The sequence below is a fragment of the Stegostoma tigrinum genome, chromosome 10 (genome assembly GCF_030684315.1).
Source record: "Stegostoma tigrinum isolate sSteTig4 chromosome 10, sSteTig4.hap1, whole genome shotgun sequence".
NCBI lineage: Eukaryota > Metazoa > Chordata > Chondrichthyes > Orectolobiformes > Stegostomatidae > Stegostoma > Stegostoma tigrinum.
The window spans coordinates 31,635,352-31,659,682 of NC_081363.1; the positions used below are offsets into that span (position 1 = coordinate 31,635,352).

Here is a 24,331-nt window from a genome sequence, read left to right on the forward strand (position 1 = left end):
TCACAACTAGCTCCACCTAAACACTGTGAGGACTGAGTGCATAATTTTCAGGTCCTGCCACAAATTCCATACACTTGCTGCCAATTCCAACCACTTCTCCAGCCACCATCTCAGGCCGAAGCAGACCGCTACAACTTAGGCATCCAATCTGACCAGAATTCACCCTGACTTCTTTATCACAAATGTCACGTTCCATCAAGAAAACATTGTTCGCTTCCAACAAATGGCTGTTGAAATCCTTATCCTTATCTCTCTCATCTCAAGGATTCATTACTCTGATACTCTCTTGGTTCATCTTTGCTTTATCTTCAGTTAATTAAATGCCATTTAAAATTCTCCTAGAGTTCTAATAATAAAAATATGCGACATCCCAACTGGTAAAGGAGAGAGTAAATTAATATAAACAATGAATTAACAAGTTTTCTGGACTAAGAATAAATCAAGTTTCATGGGTCAACTGACATTTCCTTAGTTTTTAAAAATTACCATCAGACTCCTTCAATGACTGAGCAGCATTCTGCATTGACAATCTGTATTTCCTTCCAGCCTCTTGCAAAAGGCCCCCTTGCTCCATTATTTCAGTCTCCTCCTCTTGTTCTGAGCTATATCCAGGAGGACTTGGAATGCCATCCAATGTCACAATAAATTTAGGACTTGATTCCTCAGAGTCACGTTGATCTCTATCAAAGAATTTTTTAAAAAATAGTAATTAATAACAAAGCTAACTGAACATTTAAAATTATATTTTTTGCAATATATTCTGGAAGAGGACATAAGATTAAACATACAATTGTTTCTTTGAAGAAATTGCTTTAATAATTAGATGAATCACCACTTAAGCCATTTTAAAGCCTACTGAATACAACCACTACAGACCCTTTGTTCTTCTTGTGGATGCTTAAAAGATTAATTGAGGACAGTCAATAAGAATTTGTTGAGATAAGGCAAGGTCAAATGAAATGAATTTTTTAAGCAAATCAGATTATGGAACAGAATACTAGAATTGCTGCAAATTACGAATGCCCAACTTGCAAACACTTGTACTTACTCGCATACAAATTGACCTGAGAATAGACTCAGGAACGAAAGCTGCTTGCAACCTGGGGATTGCTTATATTTTTAAAAAGGCACAAAAGTATTAATAAAGAACTAGCTGTGAAAGTTTAGTTGTTAGAAGAAAATGTAACCATATGGATTGATGGTTAGGTGGCAACAAACAGAATATCAGACAAAAGAATGCTTAATTTGGCAAGATGTGAATAGCCATGCACCCAGAGATCTGACCTGGAATATCTTTACTAATATAAAAGCAGAGGAAGATACAAGGGTATGCAGAAATAACAATGGAATGAGATTAGTTTTGAATTGCTTTTGCAAGGTATTGACACAGAAACTAAACAGAAAGGGTCTCCTGTGCAATAAGTATCAAAATGATTTAGACATATAAGCAGAGATAGTAGGAACTGCTGATGCTGGAGAATCTGAGATAACATGGTGTAGAGCTGGATGAACACAGCAGGCCAAGCAGCATCAGAGGAGCAGGAAAACTGACGTTTCGGATCGAGATCCTTCTTCAGAGATGGGGGAGGGGAAGGGGATACTGAAATAAACAGGGAAAGAGGGGGAGGGGGCAGAAGATGGATAAAGGAGAAGATAGGTGGAGAGGAGACAGACAGGTCAAAGGGACAGGGTTGGAGCCAGTGAAGGTGAACGTGAGTGGGGAGTTAGGGAGGGGATAGGTCGGCCCAGGGACAACAGACAGGTCAAGGAGGCAGGATGAAGTTAGTGGGTAGGGGATGGGGGTGGGGCTTGAGGTGGAAGGAATGGTTAGGGTGGCGGGGACTAGCCGAGCTGGTTTTGGAATGCCGTCGGGGAAGGGGAGATTGAAGCTTGTGAAGTCCACATTGATACCCTTAGGCTGCACGGTTCCCAAGCAAAATATGAGATGCTATTCCTGCAGCTTTCGGGTGGCGTCATTATCGCAATGCAGGAGGCCCAGGATGGACATGTTGTCCAAGGAGTGGGAGGGGGAGCTGAAACAGTTCGCGACTGGGAGGCGTAGTTGTTTGTTGCGAGCTGAGCGTAGGTGTTCCACAAAGCGGTCCCCAATCCTCCACTTGACTTCTCCGATGTAGAGAAGGCCACAACAGGAACAGCAGATACAGTATATGACATTAGCAGATATGCAGGTGAACATCTGTTTGATGTGGAAGCTCTTCTTAGGGCCTGGAATGGGGGTGAGAGGGGAGGTGTAGGGACAGGAGTAGCACTTGCTTCAATGGCAGGTAAAGTGCCAGCGGGGAGTGTGGAGCGGATAAGGGAGTCACGGAGAGAGCGGTCCCTCCGGAAAGCACATAAGGGTGGGGAGGGAAAAGTGTCTTTGGTAGTGGGGTTAGATTGCAGATGGCAGAAATGTCGGAGGATGATGCGTTGGATCCGGAGGTTGGTAGGGTGGTACTTGAGGACAAGGGGGATTCTGTTATGGTTGTTATTGCGGGTAGGGGGTGTGAGGTATGAGTAGTGGGAAATGCGGGAGACATGGTCGAAGGTATTTTCGACCACTGTGGAAGGGAAGTTGCGGTCCTTGAAAAAGAAGAGAACATCTGGGAGTGGAATGCCTCATCTCGGGAACAGATGCAGTGGAGGCGAAGGAATTGGGAATAGAGGATGTTATTTTTGCAGGAAGGGGTGACAGGAGGTGTATTCTAGGTAGTTATATATAAGCAAGTTTGCTTACATGTAATTAAATATGTTTTTTTTTAAATTCAGAAGAATGCAAGGGCATCTTGTTGGGAAGATAAGTTAGCCAAATGAAAACCCAGAAAGGAATGAGGGGCAGATGTAGTTCATTGTAAACAAAAATATTTTGGGGAATGGGAACAATATGATGCTTGTAACATTCTGGGTCTTTAGAACATAGAACATAGAAAAGTACAGCACAGTACAGGCCCTTCGGCCCACGATGTTATGCTGTGGAATATTCCTAATCCAAAAATAAAATAACTTCACCTACATTCCCCTCAATTCACTGCTGTCCATGTGCATGTCCAGAAGTCATTTAAATGTCACTAATGACTACAACCACTCTCTACCTACTGTCAGCCAACCAATTCTGAATCCATATATATTGGACCTGAAAGTTTACTTTTTTTTAAATTGCTTTATAGGCTACTTTCTTGAGAACACCATAACAACTGATTTAATATTTACAGACAACTTAGAGCATTACATATAATGATTTCAAAATGGAACTATGAAGTGAAACAAGCTCTTAATTGGTGCACTTTTCCACTATTCATTAGTATTAAAGAGAATTAAATTGGTTGAGAAGGGCCCTATTATGCTAAAAGAACTTTCAAATGTACCCAGCAAGGAGCTTAACTGAGTGTAAAAGTGTGATAAGCTTCCATCTTGAAGCAGCAACATCTTATTTAATAATATTTTTGATAGTTTCAAGTCAAGATGGCGTGAGGGTTGGAGGGAAACATGAAGGTTCTTGGGCTCCAATACATTTGCTGCCCTTTTTTTTCTGGGTTGTACAGATCACAAGTTTGGAAGGGAATTTGAGTTTCCTGTCATTTCAGGAGGCTCTCGTTTGTGCTGCTGTATTAAAATTGCTACATGTTCAGATGAGCTCATGGTGAGTTAACTACATTTCAGCCCATTCAAAAACTGTCTGTTTCTGCAAAATCAATGGGAGGTCAGAACTTGTTTGGAATTTGGAGAATCATATAGGCTCTATTCAATAATTACGTTTAACTGAATAATTCAAGACAAAATACTGGAGCTCCATTCCCAACAGCATCATGGATCTACCTACTACCATAGACTACACTTGTTCAAGGACCACTACTGTCGTGATTAAAAAGAGGTCAGCCAGCTGGATCTCACAGAATATGAGTTCCCTGACTGGGGCTGTTAACCTGGTAGAACCCTTAAGAGTACTGACAGGCAGAGGGATCTGGGTGTACAGATACACAGGTCACTAAAAGTGGCAACGCAGGTAGAAATGGTAGTCAACAAGGCTTATGGCAGGCTTGCCTTCATCGGCTGGGGCACTGAGTCTAAAAACTGACAGGTAATGTTGTAGCTTTATAGAACCTTAGTAAGGCCGCACTTGGAAAACTGTGTTCAATTCTGGTCATCACGCTACCAGAAAGATGTGATGGCTTTTGAGAGGGTACAGAAAAATTATACCAGAATGTTGCCTGGTATGAAGGAATTAGCTATGAGGAAAGGTTGGAGAAACTTGGGCTGTTCTCACTGGAACGATGGAAGTTGGAGGGGGACCTGATAGAGGTTTACAGGATTATGAAGGGCACAGACAGACTGGACAGTCAGAAGCTTTTTCCTTTACAGCAAAATTCCTACCCTATTTTGGTGTGTTCTGCAAATGTAGCTACCATGTCTTCACTCTTCTCATCTGTGTTATTGATATAGATTTTAAGAAGTTGAGGTCCTCGTTCAGGTCCCTGTGGGACTCCACTAGTCATACATCTTCTCTCCAGGCTAACGTGTTCACCATAAGCTTTTATTTGGCACAATAATATTTGATGTGACACCTTATCAAATGTCTTCTGGAAATCTGAGTACAGCACATCTACTGGTTTCCCTTTATCCCCAGTATACTATTTCTTCAAAGAACTACAATAAATTTAGTTTCTCTTTCACAAAACTGTTGAAAAACACTGAATTTGTCTGATTACCTTGAAAGCATCCAAATGCCTGGCTATAACATCTTTAAAAGCAGCTTCTAAACTAACTGGCCTGTAGTTTCTGCATTGTTGACTCCTTCCGTTTTCAAGCAAAGTTATCCTACAATCTAGCAGAACCTCTCCCAATCTAAGAAATTTAAAATCAATGCATCAATTGTCTCGTAAGTTACTTCTTTTAAAGATCCTAGATGTTGTTTCTTATAACTTGTTAGCTTGGAGATCCAACAATTTACTGAGTACAATCTTCCTGCTGACTGTAATTTTCCTGAGATCCTCTCTCCCTTTCATTCCTTGATTTATGGCTATTTGTGATGGCACTTGCATCATCAAAAGGTAAAAAACTAGTTTGGTTCTTGGAAAATTTGTAGCATACTATAAGATACAATAAAACATGACAAATAATGTAATTATGCCCAGATACCATTCAGCCTTGTAGTAGACAAAAAGCTACTCACTTGGCCTGTACCACACGATCTTGTTCTGTTGATACACCTTCAATATAAACAGCAACTTTTCCCTGGCATTTGGGTTCAACTCCTTCCAATACAGGCTTCTTCAAGATAAATGATCTAGTATCACCACCTGGTCTTGCTTCTATTGACTTCACTGCCAAATCAATAAGTAATGTATTATGGTCTTGCAAAATTATAATAATGCTCTATTTGATGGAGACTACAGAACAAATCTGGCAAAAAAAGATATTGTAGCACCTAAGAGTAACATAATTAACATAATTATTCGGGCTTTATTTTCACTTTCTTGCGCCTCCAATCTACATTATACCCTGTGTTATGTTGGGTAAATGCAATGTTCACATACAGCTCTTAGTCACTTTAGAACAGATTCAGGAATATATGCCCACAAATCTGTCCTTAAATGAACTGAAGAGGCAGGTGGTATTGACACCCTCAAATATATAGCTGAATGTGGAACCACTGAAGATGGAAGGAGTGGGGAATAAAATGTATCCCAGTCTCAGAAAAATGGCACGGGGTGGGGGGTGGGGGGTGGGGGGTGGGGGGGGGGCACTAAGTTGACATGCACTACATTGACAGGATGCTAGCATTCAACCAACTAGATATACCCCCAAATAACTCCAAAATTTAAAGTTTGAGGGTGAAAAAGAATTAACAACAAAAAAATCTCAGAATACGAATACAGTAAAGAATGGAAATACTTTAAACTATATTTTGAAATAGAATTACTCCTTTAGAAGAATAATCATTATTCTGACTCAATTTCTGATGTTTTTATGTTAATTATCTTGACTGAAAAGTAATTTTGATTCTTACAGTAAAGCTTTTGTACAGGCTGTTCAGCTTTATCAATTTGCAGTTGTATGCCATGTTGATCTGATTTGTCTTCTACATTAATCACTTCAATTTCATTGCTTTCACATACAGCTCGAGTTCTAGGAGCCACAGGTACGGTCTGTCTCTGAGAAACTACTACACAAAAGGAAAACCTGATTACAAACGCAGTTTTCTATAAAAAATATACTTAAGACACCTTAATTTTAGTTCATCTTAATAATTGGAAACATTGGTAGAAAAATCTGAATTAATGTTTTAGCTTATACTGTTATAACCCACAGTGATTAATCAAATCAGTTGGTGAGCTTTGGGAGGGGCTTAAGAAGAAGTAGCCATAGAAAGAAATATTTTGATACATTTGCCCAGTAATATAAGATATTCAAATATGAAGAAATAGTTACATTCAATAAAACATTATAAAACCAAAGAAAAAATTTGGTAGAATTTGGATGCTTTGTGTTAAAAGGCCTGAACTTGATTATATAATGTGCATTATAACTAAGTCCAAAACTGAAGTCTAGATTAAGAATATTAAAGTTTTGATAGAATATGCCTCTTTCATAAACGCAATTTGTTCAAACAATCCTCAGCGCTGGTACAAGAGGAGAGTAATTTAACTTCACAAAATGGATATTATGTGGGAGATGCAATTTTGTGCCCCACTTATTTTACTGCTTATCACTTATACCTGGAAGCAGTTCACAGAAAATAAGATCACTTGCTTTCCATTTGTGAATCAGTAAGATCCCAGAGGTGCGAGGTATTGGTGAGGATAAAGGGTGAGGAAACAGCAATTAGAAGTTGCTAAACCTAACTTTTAAAGCTTCAAAGAATTTTTGCAGAGTAGAAAAGGTCTCAAGTTTCAGTAGAACTGAAAACAATGATGGTTTCAGAAGACCATAGGAGCAACTACGGTTGAACAAAAATATGCTTTGGGAGAAAAGATATTCGAATGGCCAGATTTGAGCTAATAACAAATCCTGAGACCTCATTTTGTATATTATAAACATTACACAAATGGAAAGGGCACATGGAATGAAAACCATTTTTGACAAATAATGTGTACTAATCTACATTACCTGGTGGATAGTTTGTTGTCTTGCTTACAGATTTCTGGGCTTCTGTGATAGCTTTTAGGATTAGATTCTTATTGGCCTGCTTGGAAGGTGGTAAAGTAGGCCTGAAAAGCAAACAAATTATCCTTATTTCATTTCTTTCAAATTTTACGTTATTAACAAACACCAAAAATATCTGCTTATTATCATTACCAAGACTTTTCTGCGGGTGCAGAAACAGAGGAAGTCGCCCAAGGAATGGTAAGAAAGCTATTAGTTTCTTAAAATATCAAAGTGACAGTTACTTTTACAGCAAATAAAGTGAGAGAAAAATATCTGATCAAATGAGAGCTAGTTTCTGGTGTTCAGATAATAAAAGTAAAATGGAGAAGAGTTATCACGTATTTTTGTGGCAATGTTAGGATTAAATGGGTATATGTATTTCCTAAACATGGGATCATTAAGAAAAAAATGCCCGAAAGGCTAATGATAATTTTGTGGGAATTACTCCACTGAACGCACTACAAAAAAAAACAAAATTAAAAGACTGTTATTCTAGTGAGTTTCCTGCATGTATATTTATTCAAGGATACTTTATGATGGGTGATACATAAAAATCTTGCCAAGAATACTCTCATTCCAAGGCTGAGTAATAACGTGATCTCACCACTATTCCTTCTCTGATTTTCTTTGTAAATCCCACTCATTTGCACTATTTTCTGACAAAATGTGCAATCCTGAAACATGGGCTGAGGAACATAGGAACAGGGCATTCAATCTATTAAGCCTGCTATGCTATTCAATACAATTAGGCCTGATTAAACATTTCAGGGCCTTTTACCCACCCTATCCACATAACGCTGCAAGTCATTGCTTTATTTTTGATTGAAAACGTTTAAAGTAGAGATTGGCAAAGAATGAGCTTCCACAGCCATCCACGGTACAGTAGAAAACTTAAAACATTCACAACTTTCCAAGTGAAACAAGATACTCCTCAACTCAGACGTACATGGCATCCATCTTATCCATGTCCTGTACATGCTGGTCGTAGGCATTAAAACCGCCTGCAGAGAACAGGAAGTGGAATCATGGATAAACACAAAAGGCAGGAAAGGGGATTAGAAAAGTGATAGGCAAGGAGATCAAGGGCCAGGGTCAAAGAGAGGTAGTGAAAAATAATGGTAAAGGGGCAAGTAATCCTAAAAAGATAAGCCTTAAGGCTTTGTGCCTTTTTGCACATAGCAGATAAATTAATTCTGCATGCAGATTAAAACAGGTACAATATAGTCAGTAATAGAGAGACATGGCTGCAGGGTGACCAGGGATGTGAACTGAATATCCAAAAGTATCCAGTATTTAGGAAGGAAAGGCAAAAAGGATAAAAGGTGGTGAAGTTGCACTGCTGGTTGAAAAAATGGAAATTAACAAAATAGTACTGAAGGATCTTAGCTCTAACAACATGGCATCCCTATGAGTAGATCTGAGAACCACCAAGAAGCAAAAAAAAAATTTACGGTTGTATATATTTTCCAAACTGCACGGTGATGTTAGGAATGGTATTAAACAGAAAATTAGAGACACATGCAATAAAGGAACATTCATAATTACAAGAGAAATTAACTTATTAGCGATAGACAACACGGTTTTGTGTTGGGGAGGACGTGCTTCACTAACTTGATCAAGTTTTTTGAGGAGGTAACAGCAATGGTTATGAGAGAAAAGCAATTGATGTTGTCAACATGGACTTCAATAAAGCCTTTGATAAAGTCTCTCATGACAGATTGGTACAAAAGGTGAAGTTATATGGCTTCGGGGGTGTGCTAGCAAGATGGATATGGAACTGGCTTAGTCATAGGAGATAGAGGGTAGCAGTAGGAGGATACTTTTTCAGAATGGAGGATTGTGACAGGGATCTGTGCTGGGACCTCTGCTATTTGTGATCTACATAAATAATTTGGAGGAAATTGCAGCAGGTCTAATCAGCAAATTTGCATACATTACAAAGATTGGTGGAGTTATGGACAGTGAAGAGGATTGTCAGAGTATACTGTAGGTTATGGATTAGTTGGTGTCAAGGGCAGAAAAATGGCAGACTGAGTTCAATCTGAACAAATGTGAGGTGATACATTTTTGAAAGGCCATGTACAGGTGGAAATTTTGCAATGAATAGCGGAACACTTAAGAGTATTGATATGCAGAGGGATCTGGACGTGCAGGTCCACAGACTACTGAAGGTGGCAGGCAGTGAGATAAGGTAGTAAAAAAAGCTTACAACATGCTTGCCTTCTTTAGAAGGGGCACTGAGTGTAAGGATAGGCAAGTTATGCTGCAAGTTTATAGAACTTCAGTTAGGCCACATTTGGAATATTGCGTACAGTTCTGGTCAGCATGCTACCAGAGAGATGCAGATGCTTTGAAGAGGGTAGAGAAAGTGTTTACTAGAATGTTGCCTGATATGGGAGATTTTAGCTATGAAGGTTGGATATACTGGGTTTGTTTTCACTGGAACACGGGAGGTTGAGGGGTGACCTGATAGAAGTTGATAAGATTGTGAATGGCATGGATAGAGTGGAAAGTATGAGGCTTTTTCCCAGGGTGGAGGGGTCACATGTTCAAGGTGTGAGGGAGGAAGTTTAAAAGATGTGTGAGGGCATTTTTTCACGCAAAAGACAGTAAGTGCCTAGAATGTGTTGCCAAAGGTGGTGGTGGAATCGGACATGATAACAGCATGACACCTGGACAGATACATGAATAAGAAGGGAATGGGGGATACTGATCCTGTAAGTGCAGACTGTTTTAGTGTGAAAGGGCAAAACATGTTGGCACAGGCTTAGAGGCTTGAAGGGCCTGTTCCAGTGCTATATTGTTCTTTCTTTGCTCTCCTCAGGGGATATGTACATAGAAAGTAGAAGGAATAGGATATTTAGCCCTTTGAGCCGGCTGTGGCAATCATTGTGATCGTGGTCGATCGTTCAACTCAGTAGTCCATCCCTGCCTTTCCACCATATCCTTTTAGCTCCAGTTGCTACATTGAACACCTTCTTGAAATTGTGCAATGTCTTGGATTAGACTGCTGTCTATGGTAGTGAATTCCACAAACCTACCACTCTCCAAGTGAAGACATTTCTCCCCCATCTCCGTGCTAAATGGTTTACCCTGTATCTCTAGATAGTTACACGTGGCTCTGGAGTCCCCTGTCATGGGAATATTTTTACTGCAACTAGTCGTGCTAAAATTTCATACATTTCCATGACAGCTCCCCCCTCATTTTTCTGAACCTGATGTGTTAAATCCTAACTGATTCAACCTTTCCTGTTAATTTAGTGCTGTCATCCTAGGAATCTGTCTCAAAATTTTGCCACACTTGCTCACTAGCAAAAACAGCATTCCTCACATAAGACGACTAAAACTGGATGCATTTTCCCAAGTGTTGTCCCGATGAGCTTACACTGGTCTCTTTTCTTTTAATCAAGGCCTTTGTCCTCGTTTGCTGAATATTAAACTGCTCCCACTCTTCAGTCCAATTTGTATGCGTTATCTTTGGACCTAATACTATCTTGGATTTCCTTATGCCCTTTTACCTTTGCACCAGACACGAATGAGCAGTTTTTGCTGTTCACCCATGCGCTCTTTGAATGTTTGCCATTGCCTTTTCACTGCACTTCATATCATCATAGTTTCCCCTAATTAGACTCAAGCCCCCAGTCTTAGAATTCCTCATCAAGATGTAGCTGATTCTATCATATTATACTTGTTCATCCCGAAGGGGCTTCCAGATTGCTGATTATTCCTTTCTCATTGCACAATAGCCAGTCTAGAATGGTATGTTCTTATATTGATCCCTGACGTATTAGTCCAGCAAGCCATCATTCAAGCACATCAGGAATTTCTCCTCTACAGTAATGTCACTAATTTGAATTACCCAGTCTATATACAGATTAAAATCCTTATTTAAGTTCTTTCCTACTTTCCCCATATACTTCAAGGGCTTCATCAGTTCCCATCCTCTTGGATCTTATGAATGCTATCTTTTTCTTTTTGATCAAAGTCATAACATCCCTGGTCATCTAAGGTTCATGTACCTTGCCATACCCATCCTTCATTCTCACAGGAACGTGCTGCTCCTGAACTCTTATCAACTGCTGTTTGAAATAATCCCACATGTCCGACCCTCAATGTCTACATAACCTCTCCTCTATCTCCTGCTGGCTGTTGGATGGCCTGTAGTATATCCCTACCATTGTGATTTCACCTATTCCTGATATTTTTCCCATTTTGCCTTGCTGCACGAGTCCTCTGATACATCTTCCCTCAGTACAGCTGTGAGATACTCATTTACCAGTAATGCAACTCCCCCATCTCTTTTCTCTCCCTATATATCATACCGAGAGAATAAAGGCCCATTTTGCCCATTCTCTCTTCATAGGTTAGTCTTGCTGTACCAAAACCCAGCAAACATTCCCTCTATGGCATTAACATCTTTGCTGAGATAAAGAGGCCAAAACTGCACAGTACCCCCCGTGCATTCAAAACAAGCACCTACACAACTATGGCAAGACTTACACTATTCCTGTGATTAAAATTTCTTGTAATAAATAGCTTGCTGTACCTGCGTGGTAACCTTCAGTGATTTCGCAACAAAGACACCTTGCTGAAAGTAGCTGTTAATGACACCAGTCTCATCATTTTCTGAAATGCTTTGCACATCTGCTTCTCCCACCAAAGGCTATTTTCACAAATAAACTTCATACAGATAAGAGATTTACATACATAGTGCTGAAACATTGACATGTATTCCTTTCAAGACTCATCCACAAAAAAACCCACCATGCAAATAACCTACTCCTCTGACTTGCCTGCACTTATACTGTGCTGGCTTTGGTTTTCACACAAAGGCTTAGATGTAGGAGTGCACAATGTCACTTGATATTGGTGTATTTGAAACTTTTGAAGCTTTCTTTAGAGATTTTTCTTACTGGGACCTGCACTATACACAAGGTCAGATAGTTTTGGTGTGTGTGTGGCATCTGTCAGTCACAAGAGGCCATGGATCTGCGTTTGAAGAGTTTTGATTCAGCTGCGGGTGATAGCGCAGCGTCTCTTGTGGCTGTGCAGGCCCACAAGGGAGTGACAGTCTCGGTTGCAGCAACTGCATCTGAAGACACTCTCCTCCAGTGTTGCTGCGCTGCTGTTTTGGTGTACCTAGTATTATTTTAGAGCCTTGATACATTTAAAAAAACAGTTCCTTTATGGGATAACAAGGTGTAGAGCTGGATGAACACAGCAGGCTAAGCAGCATCTGAGGAGCAGGAAGGCTGACGTTTCGGGCCTAGACCCTTCTTCAGAAATGGGGGAGGGGGAAAGAGTTCTGAAATAAATAGGGAGAGAGGGAGGCAGATAGAAGATGGATAGAGGCGAAGATAGGTGGAGAGGAGTCAGACAGGTCAAAGAGGCGGAGATGGAGCCAGAAAAAGCAAGTGTAAGTGGGGAGGTAGGGAAGAGATAGGTCAGTCCAGGGAGGACGGACAGGTTGAGGAGATGGGATGAGGTTAGTAGGTATGAGATGGTGGTGGGGTTTCAGGTGGGAGGAGTGTATAGGTGGGAGGAAGGACAGTTTACGGAGGCAGGGATGAGCTGGACTGGTTTTAGGATGCGGTAGGGAGATTTTAAAGCGTGTGAAGTCCACATTGATACCATTAGGTTGCAGGGTACCTAAGCTGAATATGAGTTGCTGTTCCCTGAATGAATATTTTTCAACAGTATTCACTCTAGAAAACGACAATGTTGTCGAGGAGAATACTGAGATACAGGCTACTAGACTAGGTGGGATTGAGGTTCACAAGGAAGAGGTAACAGAAATCCGACAGAGGGTGAAGATAGATAAGTCCCCTGGGCCGGATGGGATTTATCCTAGGATCCTCTGGGAAGCCAGGGAGGAGATTGCCGAGCCTTTGCCATTGATCTTTAACTCGTCATTGTCTACAGGAATAGTGCCAGATGACTGGAGGATAGCAAATGTGGGTCCCCTGTTCAAGAAGGGGAGTGAAGACAGCCCTGGTAATTATAGACCAGTGGGGCTTACCTCAGTTGTTGGTAGTGTTCGAAAAGGTTATAAGGGATAGGATTTATAATCATCTAGAAAAGAATAAATTGATTAGAGATAGTCAGCACGGTTTTGTGAAGGGAAGGTCGTGCCTCACAAGCTTTATTGAGTTCTTCGAGAAGGTGACCAAACAGGTAGATGAGAGTAAACCAGTTGATGTGGTGTATATGGATTTCAGCAAGGCGTTCGATAGGGTTCCCCACAGTAGGCTATTGTACAAAATGCGGAGGAATGGAATTGTGGGAGATATAGCAGTTTGGATCAGAAATTGGCTTGCTGAAAGAAGACGGAGGGTGGTAGTTGATGGGAAATGTTCATCCTGGAGACCAGTTACTAGTGGTGTACCGCAAGGGTCGGTGTTGGGTCCACTGCTGTTTGTCATTTTTATAAATGACCTGGATGAGGGCGTAAAAGGATGGGTTAGTAAATTTGCAGACGACACTAAGGTCGGTGGAGTTGTGGATAGTGACGAAGGATGCTGTAGGTTGCAGAGAGACATAGATAAGCTGCAGAGCTGGGCTGAGAGGTGGCAAATGGAGTTTAATGCAGACAAGTGTGAGGTGATGCACTTTGGTAGGAGTAACCGGATGGCAAAGTACTGGGCTAATGGTAAGATTCTTGGTAGTGTAGATGAGCAGAGAGATCTTGGTGTCCATGTACACAGATCCTTGAAAGTTACCACCCAGGTTGACAGGGTTGTTAAGAAGGCATACAGTGTTTTAGCTTTTATTAATAGAGGGATCGGGTTCCGGAACCAAGAGGTTATGCTGCAGCTGTACAAAACTCTGGTGCGGCCACACTTGGAGTATTGCGTACAGTTCTGGTCACCGCATTATAAGGAGGATGTGGAAGGTTTGGAAAGGGTGCAGAGGAGATTTACTAGGATGTTGCCTGGTATGGAGGGAAGGTCTTATGAGGAAAGGCTGAGGGACTTGAGGCTGTTTTCGTTAGAGGGAAGAAGGTTGAGAGGTGACTTAATTGAGACATATAAAATAATCAGAGGGTTGGATAGGGAGAGCCTTTTTCCTAGGATGGTGACAGTGAGCACGAGGGGGCATAGCTTTAAATTGAGGGGTGAAAGATATAGGACAGATGTCAGAGGTGGTTTCTTTACTCAGAGTAGTAAGGGAATAGAACGCTTTGCCTGCAACGGTATAGATTCGCGAACTTTAGGTACATTTAAGTCGTCATTGGATAAGCAAATGGACGTACATGGAATAGAGTAGGTTAGATGGGCTTCAGATCGGTATGACAAGTCGGCACAACATCGAGGGCCAAAGGGCCTGTACTGTGCTGTAATGTTCTATGTTCCTGCAACCTTCAGGTGGCATTGTTGTGGCACTGCAGGAGGCCCAGTATGGACATGTTGTCTGAGGAACGGGAGGGGGAGTTGAAATAGTGTGGTCCCTCCGGAAAGCAGATAAGGGAGGGGAGGGAAAAATGTCTTTGGTGGTGGGGTCGGATTGCAGATGGCAGAAGTGTTGAAGGATGATGTGTTGGATCCGGAGGTTGGTGGGGTGGTATGTGAGGATGAGAGGGATTCTGTTTTGGCGGTTATTGCGGGGAGGGGGTATGAGGGATGAGTTGCGGGAAATGCGGGAGACACCGTCGGCGGGGTAGGGGGGGGTGGTCCTTGAAAAACAAGAACATCTGGAGATGTACAGGAGTGGAATGCCTCATCTTGGGAGCAGATGCAGCAGAAGCGAAGGTACTGGGAATAGGGGATGGTATTTTTGCGGGAAGGTGGGTGGGAGGTGATGTATTCTAGGTAGCTGTGGGAGTCGGTGGGCTTGAAATGGATATCAGTTTCTAGACATTTGCCGGAGATCCAGACAGAGGGGTCCAGGAAGGAGTGACAGGTACTAGAGATGGAATTTATGGGATGTGGGTTTTACTGGCTGGCCAGCATTTGTTGCATGCTCCTAGTTGCTCTTGAAAAGTTGGTGGCGAGCTGCGTCTTGAACCGGTCCAGTCCATCTGGGTATGAATTGACCCACAATGCCATTGGGAGGGAATTCTAGGATTCTGACCCAACGACAGTGAAGGAATGGCGATGTATTTCCAAGTCAAGATAGTGAGTGGCTTGGAGGGGAACTCGAAGGTGGTGGTGTTCCCATATATCTGCTGCCCTTGTCCTTCTAGGTGGAAGTGTTTGTGGGTTTGAAAGGTGCTGTCTGTGGATCTTCGGTGAATTCTGAAATGGATCTCGTCAATAGTACACACTGCTGCTACTGAAAATTGGTGCTAGAGGGAGTAGATGCATGTGGATGTAGTGCCAATCAAGCAGACTGCCTTGTCCTAGACGGTGTCAAGTTTCTTGAATGTTATTGGGGCTGCACACATCCAGGCAAGTGGGGAATATTCCATTACACTCCTTATTTGTACCTTGTAGAGGGTGAACAGGCTTTGGGATGTCAGGAGGTCTGTTACACATTGTAGTATACCCAACCTCTGGCCCGCTCTTGTAGCCACTGTGTTTAAGTGGTGAGTCCTGTTGAGTTTCTGATCGATGATAACCCACAGGATATTGATAGTGGGGGATTCAATGATGGTAACACCACTGAATGTCAAGGGGCCATGATCAGGCTTTCTCTTATTGGTGATGGCCATAGCTTGGCATTTATGTGGCGCAAATGTTACTTGCCACTTGTCTGTCCAAGTCTAGATATTGTCCAGATCTTGCTGCATTTGAATATGGACTTACTCAGTATCTGAGGAGTTGCGAATGGTACTGAACATTGCACTATCGTCAGCAAACATCTCCACTTTTGACCTGATGATGGAGGGAAGGTGACTGATGAAGTAGCTGAAAATTGTTAGGCCTAGCACGCTACCCTGAGCAACTCCTGCAGAGATGTCATGGAGGTGAGATGACTGATCTCCATCAACCATGACCATCTGACAATCTATGTTTCAGCTATGACTCCAAACACTGGAGAGTTTGCCCCAATACCCACTGACTCCAGTTATGCTAGGGCCCCCTGATGCTACACTTGGTTGAATGCAGTGCACTCAGAAGAACTAAGCATCTGGAGAAAGCTTTACCAATGAACATACACTAAAGGAGAAGTGGAGACACTGTGAGGCAGCATGGCAGAAGGATTAGCCCATTTCCTGTTACTGTCAACTTTATCAGCACAGAAACCAGCAGCAAGTTTTACCTCAAGTGCAATCACAGAAATTTGGGGGAAATTAATTCTTTTCTCCCGCCTCTACAGTGTGGCCTATTGAATATTAGTTCAGAATGTTCTTTTGTTTCAGCTTTCTAGCAAGTGCAGTATTTTGCTTTTTGTTCTCTGAACTTAATAACTAGAATAGTAGAATAGTATATAACTTTGCAACATGGAATACCAAAATATAAAGGATAACCTATTCAGAATGCAATGCAGAATGAAGATAAATGGTTACTAAGTGTCAAAATTGAAGGCACCAAAATAACAGTCCTGCAATTGAACAAATCCCAGTACTCAAAGTACTCTGAATTATGGTTGGTATTAAAAAAAGCTTTTCTTTATAATAAAGCAAGAGCGACTCAATTATAATAGTTTACCAGTTAAATACAGAAAATAAAATTTAATCTGCAAAGGTTTACAGGAAGTCGACATTATAAAGAGAAGAAAGTGGTCGTTGTGCATCAATATTTTTTGTTTTGTGATGTTAAATGTTGCACATATCAACAGATGGAAAAAATACCAATTGCATGTTGCAAAGATATGCCCTAATGTGAGAAACTGTATGTTTCCAGTACCTTCTTTCAGGCTTTGCTGGCACAGAAATACTGCTGGGAAGACTTCCTGTTCTTGTGCCATAATCATCATCATCTTCCTCACCATCACTAGTTTTACTTACTTTAACCACAGAACTGATGATTGCTGCCTTTCTCTTCCTGGAATTCTCATCCTGTATACATAAACATGATAAGTATACGATATAAGCATTCAACTTAAGTAGAGACTAATTAGTTTTTTGTCCTTTTGGTTAGCACTTTTGATAAAAAAGATTACAACTGAAAAGGCAATACGGCACTTTTAGACTGGGAACTAGATTTGGCAACTCCCTAATCATCAAGCTTCTAGTTAGAAATACAATTTCATATAATGGTGTAATTAAATGTTCTGTCATATTAGCATAGTGAGATTGGGCCCAATGATCTGCATGAATGTTGTCTATTCAATGTATTATGGGAAAGCCAACTAAAAACAGCAAATACATCATTTTTAATATTAGGGGAAGCCGTTCATGGTAAGTTGAAGGACATGACATTTGATGAAGAGATAGATCTTTTACAGTATTGCTTATGTTAATGCAGATTACGTTACTTACTAAATGCTGGGCTTTTAAAGATTTGGGAGGAAGGGGAGAACAAAGTAAAAGGGTGACAAGAGTAACATTTTGTGGGACTGAAGGCATAAGTAATTTTGAAAGAAAAGGATGGGAGGTTTAGAAATGAGTACTTGTACAGAATCGTTGATCTGGACAAAGTATTTAGGAGACTGGCAGTGAAAATATTAACGCTGGATTATGAAAATTTGGGCTCCGAAACACAACTGAATATTTGGAGCTACTGAGTAACATTAAGGAGGAAAGTATCAAGTAGAACACAATAGGTGCTGTAACTAGACAGCTGAAGGGAATAAACAAGTTGTAACAAGTAGCCTGGAGGGATAAAAATGTGAACTTTGTTATTTTGGATCTAAGAAACGAGAGACCAGTATGCTCTCCAGCCCAACAGCAATACCACCAGTAATTCATTGATACATTGGGACTCACGTTCTTCCTGTCCATTCCACGTGATGCCTTTGCTAACTCCCAACACAATCTTTCTTTGCTTGACTTTTTTTTAAAGCATTAAGGTCGTAATTTATTCTACTTGGTATTCTAAAGCACTTACATTAAAAAGTGTGATTTTTCCAGCGGTAAGCTGGAAAACTTCAGCGCTTCAGGTGCCATTTTGCTTGTGGTGTAAAGGTTGACAAATGAGGAGAGAGATAGGGAAACAGGATTGTAATCTGGTTAGAGTAAGGGAAAGTAATGGGCAATTAAGATTTATAACACATCTGGAAAAAAATCAGTACTGAGGGGAAATTGAAGAAAAAACAGAATTGCAAGCGGGAAGGGAGGAAAAAGCTTTTGAGGCAATGAAACCTGAATTGGCCAGAACACCAATGGCAGTGAGGATTATCTGGGGCAGGAAGCATTTGTGAAGTCACAGAGTTCTGGAGACAAACAGAAAGCATTCACAATCTAGACAATATTAGCTTGAAAAAAATGAGGCTACAAGTATAAACACACTCTTATATCTACCAAAACATTTGTAATTATTAATTTGCACTCACATCTCTACTTGGTCGATCAGAATGAGGCTTTGATGGCCTACAAAGCTGTACATCACTTTCTGATAATCTGTTGGAAGTTTCCAAGCTGCTTTCATATGATCTGTAAGCATGGCCAGGGTTTTCTAATGATCTACAGTCGTAGAAGTTTCCTTCTCCTAATTTACACAGTTGCACATTGTTCTGAGGAACCCTGAATGACTGAATGTTATTCTCAGTTGACCTACATGGATGTAAAACATTTTCTTCTGGTCTGAAGACTTCAAGTGAAGGACGAGACACATTGTAGCTAACTGGCACCACAGGTTTCTTCTTAGATGATGATGGAAATTCCTGTAAAATGTTAAGATCCTCATCTATTAGATCATCTGGTTCAGGTTTGATATCAATTACTGCTTCAGAGGAGACCAGCTCCATCAAAGGCTTCACTGCAGACGTTAACTGAGGTGTGCTCCTTTCCACAGGTGTTCTATACGCAAAATGAAATAGTTAAAGAAAGCATCAGAGACAACCTTACATAATTTGATTCACTAACTTTTTAAATACAAATGCCTTACAGACCGGAGTAAATAGAGAATCTTAATTCCTTGGGAATAAGGTCAAATCAACAATTCTTTTTTAAAAGTATCACCTGACATCAGTTTTAAACTAAGGAACTACGGATGCTGGAGATCGAAAACAAAAACAGAAATTACTGCAGAAATTCTGCAGATCTGGCAGCATTTGGAAAGAGAAAACAGAAGGGTCACTGGATTCAATGCTCTTTTCTCTTCACAGATGTTGCCAGGCCCGCTGAGTTTCTCCAGCAAATTCTGTATCATTTTTAAAGTATCTCAGCTGTATAATTACATTGCCTTCATTTTCAAGGTATATTAGGTCGTCAGTATGTGGTGGAAGAGGAAGGGGAAACCAAAAAGCAATTGACTGAAGAATTCCATTAAACGGACAAGAGTGGCAATAGTACTTCTCCAAGTTATCCATGTTTTTAAACTAAAAACAATGAAATCATGTTAACAAGGCGTAGAGCTGGATGAACACAGCAGGCCAAGCAGCAGAGGAGCAGGAAAGCCGACGCTTCGGACCCTTTTCTGAGGAAGGGTCCAGACCCCAAGCGCATCTTTCCTGCTTGACCTGCTGTGTTCATCCAGTTCTATACCTTGTTATCTCAGATGCTCCAGCATCGGCAGATCTTACTATCTCTGAATGGAATCTTGTTTATTGTTTGGGTTGACTGAAGGGAAAATTCAGCTGCTGCAAATATACAGATTAACCAAATTGAGCTAAACCTTCTAAGAATTTTGCACCTTTTGAAATTAAAGATATTACCAATCAAATTAAGAAAGATGGTTCTAGGCTAATATTCTATGTCATTTGCTTCAAAATAACTCTTGCATCAAGGTTTCCAACAATCTATCAAACACTGTCAAACAGGCATTATGCCAACAAAAACAAAAACAAAAACAAAACGAATACACAGGTTTTCAAGGGCCTATCAGATCAGTTATAACTAACATGAGGCTTTATTTCTTGACAATCTTTTCAATCTCCCTTTAGTGTCCATCAAAAGAAGTTGATCAGCCAACATACCGGAACTGGGGAAGCAAATCAGAATGCAATTATGGAGCTACTGCACTTCAGAATTGGGAATGCATCGGCCATGCCATATTTTGAGTGTTGTTTGTGAAGATTTCGGGGAACTTATCATTTGCAACTGAAATAAGCACATCCAATTTTTGCTAAAATTCAGTCTCTCATTTGACAATAGCCACTCAAAAACGAACTTTTAATTTCACCAACCTGATAGCAGGCACTGCCTGTTCTTGTAATGAGCTGGTAGAAACACGAGAATCATTTCTCTCAGAAAGTGTGCTAGAAACAGCAAGAATACGAACATCGTTGTTTTGATCAATGCTTCCACTAACTGCTGCTTGAGTTTTTTCCGTTGATAACAGATTACAATCGGAGTAATTTGATTGCTGTTTCAAAGTGGTGGGTTCTGGGATTCAAAGTTTAAAAAAAAGTCGCATTTCAATCTTCGAAAAAGTAATATGGATTTCTAGTATTTACACATTTCTTATCAATTCAAAATTAATGTGCTGTGTTTGCTCAAGTTCAGAAATGAATATGAAGGCTATTATTCAAGTTAAAACTAAAAGTGACATGACTACTTACCAACTGTAACAGAACGTAGTTTGTCAAGGACACCATGCAGCCTAAATAAAAACAGTATGTTAAACTCCTAAATTTAAACTTGCAATATATATTTAACTAATACACCCTTTTCTTTAAATGCTTCCATCCAGTATTAAAAGGAAGCAGTGCATTACATAGAAGAGAAAAATTATTTAAGTCTTAATTGGTGCATGAAAACTAAACATACCATGCAGTAAATTTGACAGTGTTATTTCCCAGAAAAAGAACAAGATCTTCTGCCATCTGGTCTTGGGTCTTTTTGTTGGCTACCATAACCATGATATAATCGGGTAGCTCTTCATCTACAAAAAGGAATGATAAAAATTAACTATTTTTGCTTCAAACATAAAGAGAAAAAAATTCAGCACTCTGTACAGGAAGGAAATGTTTTTATCCATTGGAAGAAATGTCATTCCACATGTTCCTAAAGCCGACTGACAACTGGAGTAAATTTTGTGGTGTCTGTAATATCCATTGTGATCAAGTTCAGTTCTACTCTTCACAGGGAAACTGGAAGACACAGACTGGAAGAGGTTCATTTAAAGCTTCATCTGAAAGCCACACAATCCACCTACAAAATAAATAATTTCAGAAAGCATAGGGAAAAAAATATAATATTTTAAAATCAATTTTAAAAACTCTATACTAAGTATCTGCATTCCTACCACATCAAGTCATGTGAACTTCTCCCTGGAGGAGGCCGAGATGCGTCACCCACATGGTAGTTCTAGTTGAAGCTTGCTGCCTTATTCATTTTGCACTGCTGTGCCAAGTTACTCCATCGTTGAGAATAAGAATTTTTTATTCTCAACGATGGAGGAACTTGGCACACCAGTGCAAAACGAACAAGCCAGCAATCTTCAGCTAGAACTTTCATGTGGGCGATGCATGTCAGCCTCCTCCAGTGATGCCCTGCATCACAGATAATAATGTTCAGCCAAGTCAATTCATTCCACGGTTAAATCAAGAAACAGACAGAGGCACTGGACAATGCAATGGCCAGGGGCGCGGCAACATTCCGGCAATAATTCTGAAGACGTGCTCAAGAACTTATCATTCCCCTGACCAAGCTGATCCAGTGCAGTTATTACATTGGCATCTACCTAACAGTGTTGAAAATTGCTCATATATGTCCTGTTCACAAAAAGCAAGTCAAATTTAACTCAGCCAATTACCACCCCCATCAGCCTGCTCTTGATCATCAGTAACGCGATGGAAGGCATCATCAGAACTACCAAGCCACACCTGCTCAGTGATGCCCAGTTTGGGTTCTGTCAGGGCTATTCAGCTCCTAACCTTGTTCAAATATGGACAAAAGCAGAGAATTCCACAAATGAGGTTACAGTGACAGCCCTTAACATTAAGGACCTTCTGACTGAGTGCGGCATCAAGGAGCCCTAGCAAAACTGGAATCAATGGGAATTAGGGAGAAAACTCTCCAGCGGTTGGCAGAAAAACTGGCACATGGGAAAATAGTTGTGGTTGTTCCAGGCCAGTCATCTCAGCTCCAGCAGATCTCTGCAAGAGTTCCTCAGCTTTGTGTACTAGGCCCAACCATCTTCAGCTGCTTCCATAAATGATCTTTCCTCCTTCATAAAGTCAAAAGGGAGGACAGTTTCTGATGATCACACCATGTTCAACACCATTTGCAACTCTTCAGATACTGAAACAGTTCATATTCAAATGCAAGATCCGGATAATATCCAGGCTTAGGCTGACAAGTGACACGTAACATTTGTACCACATAAATGCCAGACAATGACAGTGCCAGTAAGAGACAATCTAAGCACTGCCCCAGTATATTCAATGGTGTTACCACCACTGAATCCCTCACTATCAATATCCTGGGGGTTACCATTGACAAGAAAGTCACACAAATACAGTGGCTTTCAAGCAGGTCAGAAGCGAGGAACACTGCAGCAATTAACTGACCTCCTGACTCTTTAATGCCTGCCTACAAGGCACAGGTCAGGAGTGTGATGCAATACTCCCCCACTTGCCTGGATGGATGCAGCTCCAACAATACTGAGGAAGCACAATACCATCCACAACAAAGTAATTTACTTGACTGGCAATACATCCACAAGCATCCACTACTCCACCACTGGCTCTCAGCAGTGTGTACTGTCTACAAGATGCATTACAGAAATTCACCAAAGATCCTCAGACAGCACCTTCCAATTAGCAGGACGAAGGGGGCAAATACACGGGAACAGCATCACCTTCAAGATCCCCTCCAAGCCACCCACCATCCTGGCTTGGAAATATATCACAGTTCCTTCACGGTCACTGGGTCAAAATCCTGGAATTCCCTTCCTAAAGGGCATTGTGAGTCTGCTAAGATGGTAGTTCATGATGAGTCCACAAAATGGTATGGAGGGATTACCATACGAGCAAAAGCTAAACTGTTTCGGCTCTATTCATTGATGTTTAGAAGAATGAGAGGTGATCTCATTGAAACATATAGGATTCTTAAGGGGCTTGACGGAGTAAACGCTGAGATGATGTTCCCCCTCATGGAAGAATCTAGAACCACAGGGACATAATATCTGAATAAAGGGGCACCTATTTAAGATTGAGAGGAGGAAAATTTTTTTCTCTTGGAGGATGAAGAGTCTTTGGAACACCTTGCCACAGAATGTCACGAGGCAGAGTCCCTGTGTATATTTAAGGCTGAGATAGATTTTTGATTAGTAGGGGAAATCAAAGGTTATAGGGAAAACTCAGGAGTACATGAGAAATGTTTGCTTAGCCATGATCCTATAGAATGCCAGAGCAAACTCGAGGAACCGAATGGCCTACTTCTGTTGCTATTTCTTATGGTCTTATAGTTGTGATAACTGCAACATATTACATAAACAATAAGAAAATATACCAAACCTTCTATGGCACAAATTTGCAGGGAAAAGTGTATATAGTATTTATGACCAGTGATTTGAAAAAAAAACATGTTCTGCTGGGATTTTCCTTCAAAACTATGTCACTGCGGAATTGTACTGTTTGAGAATATACACTGTAATTAACAGCTTTGGTAGAAAGTTTGAACAACATACCTGCATAAGCCCCAAGTTCCTGCAGCTTTCCCTTAATGGCAGTCTGAAAGTAAAATGCAGATTAATTTGAATAGATCAAACACTAAACCAGAAATTTAAAAATTCTACCAAATAATATTCAGGTTAAAAGTATTCAATTTGTATCTATAAAAAGCCTACAATAGTTAAAATATCTCAGGGAGTTTCACAGGACAGTTATGAAATAAAATTCAACACTGAGCCGTGCAAGGTGATATTAGAACAAATTGCCAAAATTTTGGTCAATGTCTTCCCATTTAATGTGCATTCGCTTGCTTTGAAGCAACTCCCAAAACTGCCTCTCGGTTCTCTGAATTCCATTTTTTGACCTTTCTACCCAATTGATTTGACCACCAGAAACTTCCTGCCGTCTTAGAACATAGAACAATACAGCGCAGAACAGGCCCTTTGGCCCTGAATTTTGCGCCGACCTGTGAACTAATCTAAGCCCATTCCCCTACACTATCCCATCATCATCCATAGTGTCTTCTACAACACTTTTGCAGTAAATTTCTGCATCATCAAGCAACATTATCAAGAACCTACAT

The 24,331-nt window shown here is 40.6% G+C and overlaps 1 protein-coding gene across 3 annotated transcripts in view; it reads right to left on the reverse strand.

Annotated features, from left to right (window-relative positions):
* Positions 1–24,331, reverse strand: part of zc3h14 (zinc finger CCCH-type containing 14) — a 47,960-nt gene that overhangs the window by 11,309 nt on the left and 12,320 nt on the right. For 2 of the 3 annotated variants that reach the window (XM_048538478.2, XM_048538480.2), the window contains 10 exons: positions 23,766–23,808; positions 20,900–21,014; positions 20,692–20,732; positions 20,317–20,515; positions 18,523–18,988; positions 16,935–17,086; positions 7,108–7,208; positions 6,008–6,163; positions 5,171–5,321; positions 487–680 (listed from right to left, as the gene is read on the reverse strand). In XM_048538478.2, the coding sequence (XP_048394435.1) occupies positions 487–680; positions 5,171–5,321; positions 6,008–6,163; positions 7,108–7,208; positions 16,935–17,086; positions 18,523–18,988; positions 20,317–20,515; positions 20,692–20,732; positions 20,900–21,014; positions 23,766–23,808 (1,618 nt within the window). The remainder of the gene's footprint in view (positions 1–486; positions 681–5,170; positions 5,322–6,007; positions 6,164–7,107; positions 7,209–16,934; positions 17,087–18,522; positions 18,989–20,316; positions 20,516–20,691; positions 20,733–20,899; positions 21,015–23,765; positions 23,809–24,331) is intronic. The other variant, XM_048538479.2, reaches the window with a different exon arrangement.